This window comes from Tenebrio molitor, chromosome 5 (genome assembly GCF_963966145.1).
Source record: "Tenebrio molitor chromosome 5, icTenMoli1.1, whole genome shotgun sequence".
NCBI classification, from domain to species: domain Eukaryota; kingdom Metazoa; phylum Arthropoda; class Insecta; order Coleoptera; family Tenebrionidae; genus Tenebrio; species Tenebrio molitor.
The window spans coordinates 11,750,673-11,768,990 of NC_091050.1; the positions used below are offsets into that span (position 1 = coordinate 11,750,673).

General features: G+C 43.2%; 4 protein-coding genes across 4 annotated transcripts; 1 reads left to right on the plus strand and 3 right to left on the minus strand.

Moving 5' to 3' along the window:
* Positions 1 to 2: 2 nt before the first annotated feature.
* On the minus strand, positions 3 to 2,861 carry l(2)34Fd (lethal (2) 34Fd). The gene is made up of 7 exons (XM_069049282.1): positions 2,696 to 2,861; positions 2,385 to 2,645; positions 1,978 to 2,327; positions 1,697 to 1,925; positions 1,014 to 1,309; positions 327 to 956; positions 3 to 275 (listed from the first exon to the last, which is right to left on the minus strand). The coding sequence occupies exons 1-7, from the start codon at positions 2,759 to 2,761 to the stop codon at positions 56 to 58; spliced, it is 2,052 nt and encodes a 683-aa protein (XP_068905383.1). The 5' UTR covers positions 2,762 to 2,861; the 3' UTR covers positions 3 to 55.
* Positions 2,862 to 2,897: 36 nt separating this feature from the next.
* Positions 2,898 to 4,016, plus strand: Rpn8 (regulatory particle non-ATPase 8). Its single transcript, XM_069049290.1, has 2 exons — positions 2,898 to 3,072; positions 3,128 to 4,016. The coding sequence occupies exons 1-2, from the start codon at positions 2,898 to 2,900 to the stop codon at positions 3,913 to 3,915; spliced, it is 963 nt and encodes a 320-aa protein (XP_068905391.1). The 3' UTR covers positions 3,916 to 4,016.
* Positions 3,917 to 13,672, minus strand: atk (artichoke). The gene is made up of 4 exons (XM_069049281.1): positions 13,521 to 13,672; positions 9,086 to 9,299; positions 6,322 to 8,945; positions 3,917 to 5,640 (listed from the first exon to the last, which is right to left on the minus strand). The coding sequence occupies exons 2-4, from the start codon at positions 9,214 to 9,216 to the stop codon at positions 4,046 to 4,048; spliced, it is 4,350 nt and encodes a 1,449-aa protein (XP_068905382.1). The 5' UTR covers positions 9,217 to 9,299; positions 13,521 to 13,672; the 3' UTR covers positions 3,917 to 4,045.
* Positions 13,673 to 15,193: 1,521 nt separating this feature from the next.
* LOC138131414 (neprilysin-2-like) lies at positions 15,194 to 18,024 on the minus strand. Its single transcript, XM_069048400.1, has 10 exons — positions 17,864 to 18,024; positions 17,697 to 17,815; positions 17,459 to 17,645; positions 17,090 to 17,408; positions 16,872 to 17,042; positions 16,605 to 16,822; positions 16,403 to 16,558; positions 16,112 to 16,352; positions 15,892 to 16,063; positions 15,194 to 15,846 (listed from the first exon to the last, which is right to left on the minus strand). Exons 1-10 carry the CDS (start codon positions 17,875 to 17,877, stop codon positions 15,257 to 15,259), a joined length of 2,187 nt encoding a protein of 728 aa, XP_068904501.1. The 5' UTR covers positions 17,878 to 18,024; the 3' UTR covers positions 15,194 to 15,256.
* Between the last annotated feature and the right edge of the window lie 294 nt (positions 18,025 to 18,318).

Here is an 18,318-nt window from a genome sequence, read left to right on the forward strand (position 1 = left end):
TCTTGACAACAGTGAAAAACACTTTATTTTATGCAAATTTACAATCATCTACAAATTACTTTTTCTTATTTCTAAAGTACGAAGGTTTGTGTTTCGATCTGATCCCGTTGACCGGTCGCACCAACTGTTTCCGCTCCTCTCTGTGCTTCCTATTCTTCATATCCGACGATTTGTTCCTCTTCTTGTGAGTCGAGAATGTCATTTCTCTGTGCCCCACGGAGCCCAACAGCCTGACGGACGTGCTTTCCGATTCTACACGTTCTCCCAGCGGTGCCCTGAAAACCGCAACCGTCAATAAACCCAAAAACATCATCGCAACGACGTACTTGTTAATTTTTTTCTTCAGACTGTGTATCCCCTTGTATTCTTCCCCTTGCCTCAATTCAAACAACTTGGGCTGTTTCCCTGCACCCTCCTCTTCTTTCTCTTCCAGTCGTTCCTTTTCTCTGTGCTCTCTCTGAATTATCTTGTACTGCTTTTTCACGTCTTTGGTCCACGTATGATCGTCGTCGGAACTTTCTTCGTACTCGTCCGACGACTCTTCAGAACTGTTTTTACCCTCCAACTCTTCCTCGACCGGCTCGAACTCCTGCGCCAGAAGCTTCTTCTTCAATTCTTTTTTCTTGTTCTGGTCCAGACGCGACAGCACCGGATTAAGGAGGCGGTACTCGTCGGCGTTCTTGTCGACCTCAAAATCTGGATTCTCAAAGAGTCTTGCAAATCTGCTGTCCTGAAGAAGGCTGCCGGCGCTCTCTTTCTTCTTTTTGTCTTTCGTCTGGTCGTTCATCAACTTGAGGGCCAGATCTTTGTTCACTTTTGGCAATTTATGCACTTGGACCCTGTTCCCTCTATCCTTTTCTATGGTTTCTCTGATCTTCTTTTTGCGGTATTCTTCAAATTCGAACGGATTCGCCACCGACTTGGCCTTCTTGTACAATCTCACGTCCATGAAATATCTACCAGAAAAAAATGTTCTTTACATAATTCTACAACACAAAACAATAATCGAGTACCCATGCATGTAAGCTCGCAACAAATTGGTTCCTATGAGATGATCCAGTCCCAGTTTCTCCAATTCCTCTTTCGTTACAAACTTGTAATCGTCGTAAATATTTTCGGCGTTTGATTCTTCGAGTTCTTCAGTCAGCGAGTCGAGGAAGCTGGCCCATCGCGGCGCGGGACCCAGCGTTGGGATGTAATAAGTTTTTATTTTTGTATTTTCGTTTGCAATAAAAAATAAACCCGTTTTTGGGACGACGCACAAATTGTTGAATTCAGTAGAGGCTTCTATTGACGTGTACAGTTTTCCCTGCAAAGAAATAAAACAAAAAAAACTGTATATCAAAAAACGAGTTGCATAAGGAAATGTTTGACCAAGAGTTGCGAAGCGCGGATTTTATAAAGAACGAATGACATGAAACGAGTTTTTTTATACTATTTTTTCTATTTTGCACCTTTTGAGCCGTTTTTAAATCAAATGTAAGAATGTTAAAATTCTGGGGAATTTTATGAGAGTTGGCAAAAAACAATTGAAACACTTGTCGACTTTGAGATATTCGCGCGTATTGGCTAACGCTGCCAGAATCCTCTAGACTTGAGAGAGGAGTCTGGCAGTACCAACATGATAACATTAAATTGTACTATTGCTATTACGAACGCAAAATTAAAAAAAAAATCGCCGATGGGTGAAACCAACATTGTTTTTGTCCCAAATCTTCACAACTGAACTGTCCATCGAGAAAATTAGATCCTGCTGATGGTGAAACTCCACGTCCTTGATGGGCAACCCGTACATGTGGTCCTTCACAAAAAATGGCTTGTTTGAGCGAATGTCATAGAGCAACACTTGCCCAGTGGCTGTACCTACAGCCATGTGTAATCCGCCATTGAACTTTAAAGCGGTGACGGAAGGAAATCCTTCCAATCTAAAAAAAAATATTTTCAGTCAGGTCAAGTCAAGTCATCAGGTAAACGTACTCTTTATTTTCTGTTACACAGCTGAAGGCGCAATCAAGCGTGCCAACCAAATTTTTACTTCTGGGGTCCCAAGCTTCAACTCTTCCTTCTTGGGTCCCACAAACAAACAAATTGTGAACTGGATTGACCTCACATTTGTTTATAGCAGAAGCAGTACTGGTGTAAGGTGTCATAAATTGACCCCTTTCTAGATTTAGCCTGTAAATATCAGAACTCGCCCCTACTACAAATAAATCGCAACTGGGGTAGTGGTACTTCATGTCCCTTCCAAACTTTGGTATCCTTAACCTATAGTAACGCCCCTGCGCGGAATGAAATTCAATGTAGCGGTCACATTGCAAAAACACCAACTGAAATGTTCCAAGTGAAGATTTTTGCGACATTTAAAAAAGGAATCGTGATAATACTTTGCTGTAGTCGTCGCTGAGTATCTCGAAAGTGACGGCTTCTGAGTCAAAACATCGTTCAAACTTGAGAGAGAGGTTATTGACGTCGAAACACTTGATTCTGGGCTTGTAAATACCTGTGGCGAGAACGTATTGACCATCTCGCGACACTCTGATCGTTGTGCTCAGTCCGGGCATGTCGAAGTCTTGAATGAGCTCGATTCTTCGACGAATGTCTACGTCTTTCTTGAGCAAAGCCCTCCGCTTGCGCTCCGATAACCACTAAAACAGTACATTTTACTCGCGAGACTCGACAAAATTCCATTACTCACTTCTGGTAGAGACTTTCCTGCACTTAAATTGTATATTTTTACATTATTAGGATCAGAAACCTGCATTTTGACACTTTAAATGTAAACATGTGCAAGCATGTTATTTTGTGAGGTTATGTCAACGCGCATGCGCCGTAGCTGTCACAAATCTGTCAAGTCAACGCCATTTTGCTGTCAGTGTCAAAATCAGAAAAATAGAAAAATGCCGAGTCAAGAAGTGAGCACAACAAAAGTGGTGGTTCACCCCTTAGTTTTATTAAGTGTGGTGGATCACTTTAATCGGATGGGAAAAATCGGCAATCAGAAACGTGTGGTGGGTGTGCTTTTGGGGTGCTGGCGCGCCAAGGGTGTCCTGGACGTGTCGAACAGTTTTGCAGGTTAGAACTGTCTCTTCTGAGTAAGTAACTCGTTTGATTTGTATTTAATCAACAGTGCCATTCGACGAAGACGACAAGGACAAGTCGGTGTGGTTCTTGGACCACGACTACCTCGAAAACATGTACGGTATGTTCAAAAAAGTCAACGCCCGCGAAAGGGTAGTGGGGTGGTATCACACGGGCCCCAAACTGCACCAGAACGACATCGCAATCAACGAATTGATCCGGCGCTACTGTCCGAACTCGGTCCTCGTGATAATCGACGCCAAACCCAAGGATTTGGGGCTGCCGACCGAGGCCTATCAAGCCGTTGAGGAGGTCCACGACGACGGCTCCCCCACGTCCAAGACGTTCGAGCACGTCCCGAGCGAGATAGGCGCCGAGGAGGCGGAAGAAGTCGGCGTGGAGCATCTCCTGCGCGACATCAAAGACACCACAGTGGGGACACTCTCACAGAGGATCACGAATCAGTTGTTGGGCCTGAAAGGTCTACACTTACAGTTGCGCGACATTAGGAATTATCTCGTTCAAGTCAGCGAAGAGAAGCTGCCCATCAACCACCAAATCATCTATCAGTTACAAGATATATTTAATTTATTGCCAGATATAAGTCAAGACACGTTCAATAAAGCGTTCTATGTCAAGAACAACGATCAGATGTTGGTAGTGTATCTGGCGGCGATGGTCAGGTCGATCATAGCGCTCCACAATTTGATAAATAACAAATTAACCAATAAAGATGCAGAAGAGGGGAAAAAAGAAGAAAACAAGAAGGACAAAGACAGTAAAGAGAAAGACAAGGAGAAGGAGAAGGATACGAAAAAGGACGAGAAGAAGAAGTGAATTGATTGTTTTTCGGATTTATTTTACTAACCCTAACTTAATTTACAATCTAATTGTTTAACTCAGTTTGTAATATTGTATTAGTAAATTTTCTAAAAATATTTACACTCGTCGCAGTTGTATTTACAAATTAGTTAGTCTTGAAAAGGAAAATACTGACCAAAATCAAATTTAAAACGGTTTGCCAGGACGCTAAACTACATCCAGAACTTGCCGACTCACTGATCCCCACAAAGGGTTCCAAGTTGGTTTTGTTGTAGTTGGCAAAGTACCAGCTCGTGTCGTCGCTCCGCGGCGCGTCAGAAGTTGCGTCCCGAGTCTGGCTTTCGCGATTGTGCGGCGACGGTTCCCCAACCTCTCCCAACTCTAAATTCGACAGTAGAGGAGCGCTTCCCGAAACATGCGGCGACTGCACTTTGGTTATGGTAGGCCTCCCGGCCGGCCTGAACTCGGGTTGTTGACCTCCAGGGACCAACAAAGCGGAAAGCGGAGTGGCCATCGCCTTTTTCGCGTCTTCTTTGGGGCCCGCCGACGACGACGGAACCGGAGTGCTCGTCACGATTTCCGTCCCAAAAGTAGTCATCTTCTCGGTGGTGATATCCGGGACCTCTGCAACTTCCAGGTCTGCTGTGGTGGTTCCTGGCACACTTTCCACGACCTTGTCGAACAAGTCTTCAAACTTCTCTTCATCCGGTGGTGCCGTTTGAATCTCGATCATGCTAGACGCAATTTTCGCCTTCGTGGTGATCTCTTCGATTTTGGCCACCTCTAAAACGTCTTCAGTTTTATTCTGAACGAGGGGAACACTAATTATGGGGGGCACAGTTGCAGGCGGCGTCGGAACAGGGTGTCCCATGCTGGCCGCACCATCGTTCTTCAACAAGTAAGGTTCGGTGCTTTGGGAGGTTTGAATTAACGAGGGTGTGGGCTTGTCGAAGGAAACATTCGACGGTTGGGGCACTTGTAGGTGTGGGTTCGGAATGGGTTTGAACCCGCCGGAACCTGGCAGCAAAGGTACGAACCCTCCTGTTTGTATTTCAGGAGTGTTGGGCAAACCTAGTCCTCCTCGAGCTCCGCTTCTTGGAGGTTTATTGACTATCGCGGTTTTCCTCTCAGCTATCGGTGTGTTTATTGGCATTTTCTTGTCATCCATTCGTCCGGTACCACCTAGCAAGTTCTTGAGGTTGAGACTAGGCAGGGGTACCCCAAAAAACGTAAAACCACTAGTACTGGGCGAGTTTACGATTTCTTTAGGAATATCCGGTCGAGTCTTGTTCTTCGGCGCTGCGTAAATAGTTGGGGTGTCCCCTGGGGTGTAATGGGGTGATTTGGGTGTGGAGTTTTGGCTGTCTTGCTTGCTGCTGTCCATTGATAAATTGTTCAGAGTCTCGTTGTACGGATAATCGACGTATTCGTCGTAAAAATACTCAGACTCCTCCGGAGATGCCGCCAGATGGTTCTTGTGCTCTTTGGTCAGATTCGACTTGAGATTCATCCAAGGTGAGAAGACTTGAGAAGTACCGAAAGCTCCGGGAGCCGTGAGAAGCTCGGCTTCGCATCCTGGCGCCACCAGCTCTACGTTTCTTTCTTCAGGAGTGCACTCTTGACGCGAGAGGCGCATCTCTCGAAGTAAAGTACCGTCGACGCATCTGGGCCCCACGGACGACCCCTCTTGCAACCACGCTTGCAGCCAGAGCAGGTTGCAACTGCAAGCAAGCGGATTTCCTGCGGAAGAATTGAATAGAGATATTACTTAATAATAATGTCAAATTTGACACTGGCAGTTCGAACAATTTTGATTTTGTTATTTTGACATAGCCCCGATACCAACATTTAAAAAAATTTAAATAGTCGACTCTGGTCCAAACCAAAAATGAATTATTATAGGTAAACACCGTACAGGTTGGATTGAGCATTGCTAAAACGCATTATGTTGGTTAGCTGCATGTCACTATTTACAAAACATAATTACAGAGCTAAAAAATTAAATTATTTGACCTTGAGAGGAAAATCCAACGTGAATGGACTTTATTTTCATATTTGATGGCAGAAACAAAAGACTGAGAAATGTCACAAAATTGTATTGTCAATGTCAAATTTCTCATAAACGCGGTAAAAAGGAATGTTTAGGTAAATTTAAATTTTCGCTAAATGGATTGAAAAAATAAAAACCCGTTCTTTAATTTTTGTCAGTGGTTCAAAAGGAAAAGTTATTCTCATATAATCAAACGTACTTATTACAAATAATTTCACTAATTTGACCATGAATCTTATTGCCAATCTGCTGCATTTCTGTCAAAATCACGAACGTCTTTGAGAAATTTGACACTGACAATACAATTTTTTGTTTCCGCCATCAAATATGAAAATATAAATATATAAATCGGAATGAAGCGAGACACTCACCGTCAACGTCTAGTACTGCAATGTTGCTTCGGAGCTTTTGGACTGCTTGCTCTGGCAGCGACATCATCTTGTTGTTCTGCATGTTGAGGACCCGCAGCCGAGGCATGCCGTCGAAGGGCGACCCGTGCACCGCGCAGATGTTATTGTCGTTCATCCTCAACTCCACCAACCACTCCATCTTTTCCAAATTCGAACCCACAACTCTTGAGATCTGGTTGTGACTGACGTCCAACAGCTCCAAAGACTTGAGACTGCGCAAGCCTGCGTCGTCCAAACCGGCCAAGTGGTTGTGGCTCAGATTGAGCATCAACAAGTGCGGCACCACGTGGAACGCGTCGTTTCCAATAGTTTTGATTTGGTTTTCTTGCAACTCGGCCATCTGGAGCGCCGGGAGGTTGCTGAAGGCGAAGTTGGGAATCTCCTTCAGCTTGTTCCTGCTGATCTTCAACGATTTGAGCAGCGGGAGTGAGCGCACGGCGTTCGCTTCGATCACTTCCAACTCGTTGCTGTCCAAACTGAAAGAACGCAGGTGCTGCAAGTTGTCGAAAACTCCCATTTTCAGTTCTTGGATGAAGTTGTTGGCGAGTCTCAACTCTCGCAGCGAGGCCAGACTGCTCAGAGTTTCTGGATGCAGATCTTTCAGTCTGTTGTTGGTCAAATCCAACACTTTGAGATTCTTCATTCCGAAGAGATTCGGCGGGAGTTGCACCAGAAAGTTATTCGAGGCATCAAGCATTTGCAACTCTTTCGTTTTATCCAAGAATCCTGGCAACAGTTCCGACAGTTTGTTGTTGCTCACGTCCAATTTCTTCAGCAACGGAGTGTCCTTGAAAATATCGGGGAATATGATATCGAGGCGGTTGTTCCTCAAGTTCAACTCCTTCAATTCTGACATCTCTCGCAGCGAGTTTCGGTGGATTTGCACGATTTTGTTGGCTTCAAGGTCGATGATTTCGAGGCGGGAGAGTCCCGACAAGGAGTTTTCGTCAAGACGTTGCAGCACGTTTTTGCCGACGTAGAAGCGCCGGAGTTGCGGCAGCGACCTCAAGGAGTTCGGTGCTATTCGGTGGATCTCGTTGTGGGAGATGTCCAGCATGCGCAGGGAGGGCAGGTCCAGGTCTGGAGAAGGTGGACTCGGAATCGCCGCGATTTTGTTGTGGGACATGTGGACGTACTCCAGACCTCTCGGGAGGTTCGGAACGAACTCCACGAGGTAGTTGTGGCTCACGTCGAGGTCGTAGAGGCTCAAAAGGGGGCGAAAAGTCGCCGGGTGCAGAGAGGAAAGCGCGTTGTGGGACAGGTTGATGTGTTCGAGGGCTGGAGTCAGAAGGAAAGCCTCGGGGTCAACGAAAGTGATGTCGTTTTGGCTGAAATCGATTCGTCTGAGTGACGGGAGATTCGCCAACAGTTGCGGTTCGATTTTCCTGTAGAAGTTTCCAGACAAATCCAGACCTTTCAGCGCTGGGAGGTTCCACAAAGGTCCAGACAAGACGTCCGAAAGAGAGTTGTTCTTGAGGCGCAACTCCCGCAAGGCTGGCATCGCCATGAACGCTTCGTTGTCGATCAGATTGATCTTGTTGTAGTCCAGATGGAGCCGTTCCAGAGTCGGGTGTCCACGCAAGGCCCCGAACGGGATCGCGTCCAGATTGTTGTAACTCATGTCCAGAAACACCAGTCTGGGGAGGGTGTCCAGAAGCGACCTCAACTCGACCACGTGGCTTATGTCGTTGTCCACCAGCCAGAGCTCCTCCAGGCCGCTTCCGGAGTGCTGCAAGAAACTCTCCGGATGGACCCTTCTCACCCTGTTCCTGTTCAGATCCAGACTCCTGAGTTGCGGCACTCTATGGAAAGCGCCGTATTGCAACTCGCTTATCTGGTTGTTGGACAGGAAGAGTTTTTTGAGAGAGGGTAGGTCCACGAACGCCGCTTCGCTGATCTTGTCGATGTAGTTGTGGTCGAGCCGCAAGACCTCCAGTTGAGGCAAGTCGCGACTGCCCCGCCCGACCATCCCGACGTCCACGATCTTGTTCCCAACCAGAGACAGTTCTTTGAGAGTGGGCAGCCGAGTTATCGCCCTTGGATGCATCCAGCTGATACCGCAGTACGAAATGTTTACCAGCGCAAGCCTCGGCAGGTCTTGCAGAAAACTGGCTTCCAACCGCCCCAACCTCGGGCTGTTGCCGATGTGTATCGTTTCCAACGCCGGCAAGTCCTTGAAGTTCCTCGGGGACAGCTCCAAGAGCGAGAGGGACTCCAGCTGGACGTATCTGAGCTTGGGGAGGCCCGAGAAGATGGGGTAGCGCTTCATCAGGTTGGTTTGGACGGTGATGGCCTCGAGCTGGTTCAAGTAGACGAGCGAGTCGTCGGGGAGGCTGCGCAAGTCGGGTTCCACCAAGAACAGCTCCATCAAGGACCTCTCCAGCCCCACCAACCAGTCACTCGACACTCTTTCCAAGCCGTTGTAGCGCAGCATCAAGCGCATCACTCGCAACGAGGCGAAGGTGCGGCCCGGCAGCGACGGTAGGTAGTTGTTCTCGAGGATGAGCTCGTCGATGGGGTCTTGCATGAACTGGCCGATGGCGCGCAGGCCTTCGAGGACGCTGGGCAGGTCGCTGTGCGAGCACCTAGACAACAATTTTGCTTGCATTTTAAACCAAGAAGCTCCAGTACTATCCGCCCTTTCTAGTACTTTCCGTTTTACCAGGTTGGACAACTTTGGAAAATGTACGCTAGGGGCGTGACAGTATCGATAGCTGACAGTTACCAGATCTGGAACTCCTCCCCCTTGGTGATGCAGCGGCAAGGAAGGATGACCTCCTGCGGGGGACACCTCTTCTCCCCCAACGCCAGCGCGGCGAAGAGGACGAACAGACAACACCTCCACGGAACGGACATCGTGATCACCTCATCTCTGGTACCGTCAGTATGTCGTACTGCTCCCTTTCGAGCCGTTCATCACATTGTTGATGTTTCCACACCTGCAGTTTCACAATCGAATTAAATCGATCGTGGGAGCGATGGTTTCGCAAGGGCTTCCGTTGGAAGCACGCGAATTATCGATTGAATCGGTACAAAATGGATCGCTCTCGTTCCCGCCGGAGCGTGGCCTCCTGCTTTTGATCGATTCGGAAGGACCGTTGGACAATTTTCGCGCAAAGTAGAGTGGATCGCGCTGGCCCCAAGAATTATTGGCTAATAGATCTTTTTGTCTGGGGGCGATTAGTTCCATCAGTTGCGACACGCACGCGACGCGTGCTCTTCAAAATCGCGTCCCAGGGCTTACAACATGTGAGGTTTCTTAAAGCGATTGTAAAACGCACCAGCGAAAGCGATTTAAATTTGGCAACGGTGCTAATACGGCATTTCCTCCGTTTGTCACTTCCCCGAAGGAGCGATCTAATGGAATTATAACAGTTCCGGTGCAGGAAAAAATGTCCGAGTGTCACATATGACGTGACAGTCTCCATTACAAGAACGGTACTTGAAATACGGTGTTTACGGATGGCGAGTTGAGGTGCGCTCGACTTTGGGCTGTTTGGCGTCTTTGCATGTCGAGATTATCCGCGAATGAGTTTGTTTTCGTTATCTCTGAAGAGTTTTCTAGCAGAGACCCATATACATAATGCTTCCGGCGAGAACGAGTGGTCCGTGAAATGTAGGTTCACCAGAGGTGCATTGTTTCGACTTGGAAAATGATCAAAGGAAGGTTGTGCAAGGCCACGAGATTGATTCGAGAAGTAAATAACACTTTCGCTAATTACTTCAAAATTTTATAATATCCTTGAAAATTTGCTTCTGGATGTGCGAACGGAGGTAAAATAATAGGGAAAGTGTTGCACAGACGGCGGAGTCATCAAGTGTGAATCGTAATTAAACTTTGAAATTTCTTTACGAGCGTTTAGTATTGTTTATTTTAACAATCGCGGTTCACGAATGACAAAAGAGAAAAGTTGGACGGCGACGGCGGTGGAAATGTGTTTTTTCAGCCTGAAATACTGTCGCGAGCAATACATTTTGGTCGTCAATGTCATTTCAAAATTTGGTTAGATTGTCACAAATTTAAAAAATTTCCCTTCCTGATTATGCGCATGTCAACAAAGTGTCAAAAAAATGAGAAAAAAATGATAATTAATGTCATACAACATGATGATAGGTTATGATATTTACGACTGCTTTACAATGGAGCATTTTTTATTGCGTCAAAGAACGACCTTGACGACCAAAATTTATTGCTCTCGACTGTACCTAATGTTTAATTAATATTGCAAGATGAAGATGAAATACCAAGTGCGAGTCGATTTCCTTTTGCCCAAACAAATTAGAAATGTGTTGCTGTGTAGAGTAATATTTTTATTTTATGCAGATTTGTTTTCACTGATGTTCAAACAGATTAAATAGTGAGATTAGCTTCAAAAGTGGACCTCTTTGATATGAAAATAACGATGTGGCATGTAGTACTATACTAATTTGTCATTATGAAAAGACAAATTTTGGTGTTTTTAAACTTCAGTGGGAGATTAATAAATGTATAAAAACACCGTTCACATTGTTTTGACATAATCGAGGCCATGATTTATTTTTTTAACGTTGGACACACTGTTTGAATGCCGTCACTAAAGTGCCTCACATGCGGACCAGCAAAGTGAAGAACATGTTGCTGTCGGGATTCTTCACGGACAAAAAAAAAAATAGAATGCAAACTCCATGCGCCATTTTATGGCCGCGACCATCTATCGGCTTGTGGTTGGTACCACAGTTGGTACTAAGTTTCAAAGCCTGCCCTGATTTTTACCTCCTTCCTTAGATTCTATTTTAAATATTTCTTTGTTCGACACTGTCAAAATTTTAGAATTTTCTCCTATGTGAACGGATTTTGATAAATGTCACTACTTGTCAAAACGAAACGTCAAGCTAATTTTAAAGATTTTAAGCGATTTGGAGCCTTTAAGGGGCCCGTCGAACAAAAAAACGTTGTATTTAACTCGTTCTTGTGTAACTTACACAAGAACTCGTCAAATAAACTACTATTATAAAGTATGTATTCGTAATTACAACGCAAATAAAATATCATTTTAGGTGTTTCTTTTTATTGTTAACTTTTTTTATACATTGCCAGAGCTTGTGCTGTTAGCACCGCCCCTCTGGAGCGGTCGAACTGTCGAATCCATCTTCGGGGCCGGTGTGATTGCGATTTGAGAACCGATCCCTCTTCCACGCTGGAAAGAGCCGGTTGTTTCCCGCCTCTCGATGCACGTTGTCTTTTTGTATAGGTCGATTTTACGGAGCCGTAGTCTTTTTTGTAGAAGCAGAGGGAGGAGTGAACGAAACGAACACGTTTAGAGCGTGAACGAAAGTGGGCCGAACTTCGGCCGGCGTCATTTTTTACACGAAAGTTGGGACGAAACGCGGCACGAACGCAGTCCGCTCATTGGCCGGCCAATGCCGTGAAAAAAACCGGGTGTTTTTTGAAATTTCACCTCATAGTAGACGTTGCAGAGTCGTTTGTGAACGCACTATACAGGTTACGGATCACAGATTAGCTGTTTAAATCTTACGTTTTACACGACTGGTGCGTTCACAATCGACTCTTAGAAATTCGTGAGCGTTGATATCGTAATCAATGTGCGGCATTATCGACATTTCATCAAAATTAAAGTTAGTTTTCAAACTGCATTTTTTAAATTTTCAAAAATTTGTACCATGAGGAATTTGTAAACTATAAATTTTACAGATTCTTCTGAATGTTCTCTCATTTCTCTTTATTTTTTACTTTTTGGAAATAGACAAACACACTGTGGTTCAGAAGTTAAAAAAAAACCTGAACAAAATCATCAAATACAAAACTTTTCTGCAAAAGAATTTTTACTCGCTTCATATTGCACTTTAATAGTTACACTTCAATAAGAGATCTTGTAGAAAAATGACTAAATACACATTTTTATTGACCAAATATCTTCCGTTCAGCACTCTGCTTTTCCTATTCTATTCATCATGGACTCAACACCAGGTTTAGTTTTTTTTTAATTGTGCTTAGGTTGGCATCAACGTTTAATTTACCTGAACAGAAGAACGTCTTGAAGCAATAAGAAAGATCATTTTTCTAACGACAAAAGCCAAAAAAAATTATTGCATGATTTTGTGACTCAGAAGACATTTTGTCGGAAACTGTCTTTCAAAATTGGAAACTAACCTAAACGTTAATTGTTAAATGAGCGTGAATACGATGCTATTAAATGTGATCGTGAAGGAGATGTAGAAAGCATTGAAAATGTAATTAGTGATTCTGATGCAACTTCCTTTGATTTTTTTTTGTTTGTTCTTTAATCGATAGTAATTTTTTAATGCGAATAGCTAATATTTTTGATACTATAATAATTATGCGAAATTCAGATATCATTTACTGCACAACAGAATATAAGAAGTGATGAATTCTTTAATCAATCATTTAAATTACATCATTGTATCCCTCTACGGATTTATTGTTTTTTCACCCCTGAATAATTCTTGAATGGACTTAATAAATTTTCTAATCCTCTTGAGTTCCGACCAGGACAGTTAAATTCCTAACTGATGACGCAAGAGACGATTATAAAATTAAATTGGAAAAAAATTATTTTAATATTAAATTAATTACCACTGTATGTATTAAATTATTAAATCATAATTATAATATTGACAATTAGGTAACTCTTAATTAATAAATTATACAGCTGCATCCTGTACATTATGGTTATTTAAAAATATACACAAAATATTTCATGAAACAAACGTTCCATCCGTCTATAAATATTTTTCTTACTGTACTGAACGTCTTACAAGAACTCACTTACCATGTCAAAGTTCAAATCTTTTAAGAAAGTTTTTTTTTAATTGCAGTAACTGCGGCACATTATGCAAATTCAATGCAATATGTTTTAATTGCAACTTAACTTTCTCTCACGTACATTTAACACCTTCTATGAAAATTTATTTGTTCTTTTATCTCCTCATCAAAATCAAAAAACTAAACTACAACCTAATTATACAAAAAACTTATCATCTTCATCATATATTAAATGTAAATGTACGAGTAAATAAAATCTCTCTTAATATTTGTTACTGTTTTCTAATGTACTCATATGTTCTACTTGTTTGAATTAAAGCTCATAGAAGTGGCACCGAACGTATCTGTGAGCACGAAATTAAACAAATCGTCTTACTTAAAACTCCTCAAGTTTGAAAATATTCCAACAGCGCCAAGAACAAAGTCCCACCAGAAACCAAGATCACAAGTCGCTGAAACGATGCACACCAAGCACTGAGCGTTTCTACACGAACCTGGAATTTTGAGAGCCGGCTTTACACTCCGATAATCGCCTATCGCAGAAAGGTAGAAATGAATAAAAACATCTTTTCCGCGGAGGTGCGCTGCAGGAGAGTATATAGATTGTTACAACATGTTAGTCCATCGGACGTACCATAATTTGACGGACAGAACAATGCAACGAACAAAATTGGACACCCATAACAGGCCAATCGACATGATCTAGAGGAAAAGTCTGTTGGTGCGATTGTTCATGACATCAACACTAATTAAAAAAATTCTTGGAGCGCGGTATACTTCTCATTTTTAGTCAATTACAAGAAGTGCGACAATAACGCTTGCGTAATCCCAGTTATGATGGATCCAAATTTAATAACAATACGATAATTTCAAGTAGAAACTGAAGACGTGAGGTAATGATGATGTTGCCCAATTAGTATTCAGTTTATGTACTGAAGCATGTTTATTGTATTTTACGAGCGAGAGAGAGTCCATTTGGGCACGAAATTTACTAGAAATTCTGTAACAAACAATGCGTGGTCATAACGGTGTAGCAATCATCTTCGTCGAGTTTTTCTCGAAGAAATCTTCGTCGTTTCGCATCTGGTAGAAGTTTTCGAGTGCAGTTTTGTTGGAGCAAGCGCTTTCGATGATTGTTTTAATGTTTACACGAAATCACAGTTTTGTGGTACACACTCGAGAGAAAAAATGTTCCAGATACTTAATCAAAAAAAGTCTAAACGCTACAAGTATGTACAAAACTAAACGTCTTTTCCTGGAGAAAGATAATTGGTGAAATTCGCTTCTTCGGGTGACTCACTACGAACAAAAACAACCAATTGCGCGTCACTTGTCAATTTTAAATTTTCATTGTACGTTAGGTTGTGACCTGACTGACCTCAGTGCAGAGCTGCAGGAGTAACTGTATAAATATACAGGATATTTCACGTGTGATAATGAGCCTGACGTAATTTAAAATGCAACCCACATTATATTTCCGAAAAAAGCTGGCTACTGTCATTAAAATGTCCGGCTTTTTTTGAAAATGTATCGTGGGTTGAATTTATTATTCCGTCAGGCTCATTATCACGCGTGAAATACCCTGTATAGTTTTATATAATATAAACGATAAAGACACGACAAATCTTCTAAGTTTACAGATGAATGTAGGATTTCATACGTAATTCTCAATTATATGGCTTCAACAATTCATCTATTGGAAAAATTTGTGTAGCAAAACGTGAAGAGGAAAATGGACAAATCATTATAATACCGGGTATTGGTATTGCTATGAAAACTTGTGTTGTGTTCAATATCATCGCCAAGAAAATAAAACTTAAACATCCAAACCTAACCTCACAAATTTTGCTAGAGTGTACCTCTAAAAGCGGACGTATTTGCAGTTTCTATTGAAAAATGCAGATTTTTGATGTTTATTTAAAAACAGCGTTGGATTTAAATAATATTATGTAATTATTTATGCCTTGCTCCTTATTCCTCCAAGTCATCCATAATGATATATTTTTTATAGAATAGGTACCTACATATTACTTAAAATCAGTAACACACTCTTTTTTTATTTTATTTCTATGTAATAAATACATTGTAAGTAATATAATGATTAGGGCCCAGTCACCAGACTTGACACTTGTGGTGGGGATTCATGGGGGCCCCCAAAGAACAATTGAAGTCCTTGGCAAAGTCGTCTGAATTCATGAGGGGCACCACGACCCTGAAATAGTCAGGAGAGTGTCGCCCCGACAGCACGAGTTGCTCCAGAGTCTCTTTTGTGTACTTCGTGCACACGTTGGTGGCCGCAGCGATCCAAAACATCTGTCGCGAGGTGTACGCAAGTCCTGGCAATACCAATTCTTCTTCGTTCCTGTCCATCCACTTCAGATAGCCTTGATACGCCATTTTGACACCTCCGTTGTCAGCAACATTCTGTGTCAAGGTTTTGCGACCGTTTAGCGCCACCCCTAGTTCTGGAACAGTCAGATTGTTGTATTGTTGCACCAGACATTTTACTCTTCGTGCGAAGATGTCTTCAGTTTCCGATGTCCACCAGTTGACCAAGCTGCCGGTCTCGTCGTACTGTCTGCCTCGATCGTCCATCGAGTGAGTGATCTCGTGACCTGTGACCGTCCCGATTGACCCATAATTCATATACTGGGGTCTCTCCGAGTCGAAGAACGAGTCTTGAAGGATCGCGGCGCGGAGTTCTGGAATTTGTGGTGAGTTCGTGGCGGAGACGCAACACTACTCACCAATAGCGTTGGATCTCTGGTCGTAGAACGCGTTGACGTCGTAGCAGTGCGCCTGGGAGGACCAATCGGACGCGCTGACTGGTTGTCGCAACGTCTTGACGTACTTCACGTGCGCAAATGAAGACACGTTGAGGATGAGCTTCAAGTGGTAGTCTTTGGGATTGAGTTGGAGCTGCAACTCACGAGTTATTTCCGAGTTTTAGTGCGCACTCGAACCTACTCCACTGTAGTACTCTTCCACTTTGTCGTCGTCCAAGATCTCGTCGGGATACGCTATGAAAGAGTTGATTTTCTCCGCCTTGAGGAGCGCTCGCTTCTTGGTGTCTTCGTCCATCCACTCGATTTTCCGCAAGGTTCCAAGGAAAGCTCTTTTCACGTCCAGTGTCAACTCGGTAACTCTGCGCTTGTCGCTCTTGTTGAAGAAATTCTTCACGTAAAGTGAAGACGCAGCTATGTGCAATCTGCAAAAGAAAAATCAGTCTCGGGAGGGATTTGGGACACGGGTTGATACGTATCCACCTCCCGAAGGCACTCCTTCCATCTGGGCTCGATTCGACTCTTGCCTTGGATAACCTTGAGGTACTCGAGTTCAGCTCTTCGGAATTTTTCCGGCAGGTGGGGCACCAAGTCTCGCACGATCTTCACGAACATGAAGTTTGCTAAAATCCTGCAAGAGCACTTAGGTAAAGTGTTTGGAATGCAGATTTGCAGACCTTTTCTTCGTGTCCAGGAGAAGATTTTCGAGCTGTTGGAAAAATTGGGGTACTCCAACGTTGATGACCTCTCTAGATGTGAACATTTCGATGGGGGCGAGGTAGTTGTTGATTAGTTGCAGCCAAGGAATCGAATGGACTCTTTCTTGCATCTCTTTGATCGTCATGGGGTTGTACTCCAGAGAAGCGTTTAGTCTGTCGGTGCGGGGGACGATAATCTGAAACGACTAGCTCAAGAAGTGTTATTGGTGCTTTGGGAGGATTTACTCGCGCGAGATTAATTTCAAAATGGAGGACTTCTTTCATTTCGACGGCAGCTGACAGCGTCCCAGCCCCAAAAAAAATAGCTAGATTTTGTAAATAATCGTAATAGGCTTGGACGTGAGTGTTGTTGAAACCTTTTTTCAAAATATAGTAAGGAATGTCGGGTTGAGTGATCTGCAAATGTTGATACATTCGAGACTGGAGACAACAAAAGCGCTTACTGTTAGAATCCTTTTTGAAGAATTTTTCAAATCGGGTTCGATGCGCATCTTGATGAAGAAAGTGTGTCTCCACCCGCTCCTCCTAAGCCGGTACAGGAGACTTTTCCAGTCGAATTTCTTTTCGTTCCAGGTGGACTCCGTCACGGGCCAACCCCCCAACTCCTTGAACTCCTTTTTGACAAAGCTGACACTCTCCTTTTCGATTTTTGTCGTGTTCAAGCACGATTTGTACATGGTTTTGAGAAGTTTTAAAGGCCTCGAGTCACGCTCGAGGTGCGAGGGGTCAAGAAGCTTCTTCAGTTGAAGTTTCACTTTGTCACTAAAATCCACAGATACTCCAAGTCTCTCGTGATGTTAAACGTCACTTACTTCAACAGAGTGAACGAAGTTAAGACCGCTTTCTCGTCAGGAATGACCGCATTTTTGATGAAACTCCCACAAGCGAATTTATAAAAATCGTCACAAGGATCGACGGTTTTGTCCATTTTGGCCAAGATGGTTGCTGCCGTGTGGACACATTTCTCGGTCATACAAATACTCTTTTGACGGTCAACATCTACAAGATCATGCATTAATTGTCTTTAACTGGTTGAGCTGCGAAACTCACCATCTGACATTTTTCTTACAAACCTTGAACCGAAATATGCAATCGCACAAATGGACACGACGATAATTATTAACAGACAGATTTCAGTTTTGGTGCGATTCTTCCACGAAAGGCATTTGCTGAAAATACTCACAAATTAAAACGAACGGGACTTGTTGACACTTTACTTTTTGCAAGACATTGATGACTCGGGTTGTAATGAGAGATGATGTTTCGTGCAGCAAAGCGAATAAGGTCTGAATTTGCCGTTTGATGCAAAAGACTCAACTCCCCACTACAGTTGTACGATATGCACGTTTGGGGTAATTTTGCAAATTACAAATGGGATCATTCATTATAAGAATTAAGCGAATTAGCGATGATCACTAGTTGTAAAGTTAATTGTTATTGCGGTGACCTGGTGGCCTGCATTTTTAAATTCTTTAAATAAGCACAGTATGCAGATTTCTGTTAGTGCAAAATTTTCTTCTTCCGTTGAAAACAGTAATTTTGTCATTTGCTTAAACTGAGCCTACACTTATTAAGCGCGTGAATAAATCATTTTATTTGCAAACAAAGTAAGACACTCCCAGTCTCGCAACCAGGATGGTAATAACTTATAAACGCTTAACTAGATTAAGTA

Coding starts and splice junctions, on each gene's coding strand:
- Rpn8 (XM_069049290.1), top strand. CDS start 2,898: ATGCCGAGTCAAGAAGTGAGCACAACAAAAGTGGTGGTTCACCCCTTA. Junction 3,073..3,127: donor CGTGTCGAACAGTTTTGCAG/GTTAGAACTGTC, acceptor TTTAATCAACAG/TGCCATTCGACGAAGACGAC.
- atk (XM_069049281.1), bottom strand. CDS start 9,216: ATGTCCGTTCCGTGGAGGTGTTGTCTGTTCGTCCTCTTCGCCGCGCTG. Junction 8,946..9,085: donor GGGGAGGAGTTCCAGATCTG/GTAACTGTCAGC, acceptor ATTGTTGTCTAG/GTGCTCGCACAGCGACCTGC. Junction 5,641..6,321: donor TGCAGTACTAGACGTTGACG/GTGAGTGTCTCG, acceptor ATTCTTCCGCAG/GAAATCCGCTTGCTTGCAGT.
- LOC138131414 (XM_069048400.1), bottom strand. Junction 16,064..16,111: donor TGGAAGAGTACTACAGTGGA/GTAGGTTCGAGT, acceptor CGTGAGTTGCAG/CTCCAACTCAATCCCAAAGA. Junction 15,847..15,891: donor CCAGAGATCCAACGCTATTG/GTGAGTAGTGTT, acceptor CACAAATTCCAG/AACTCCGCGCCGCGATCCTT.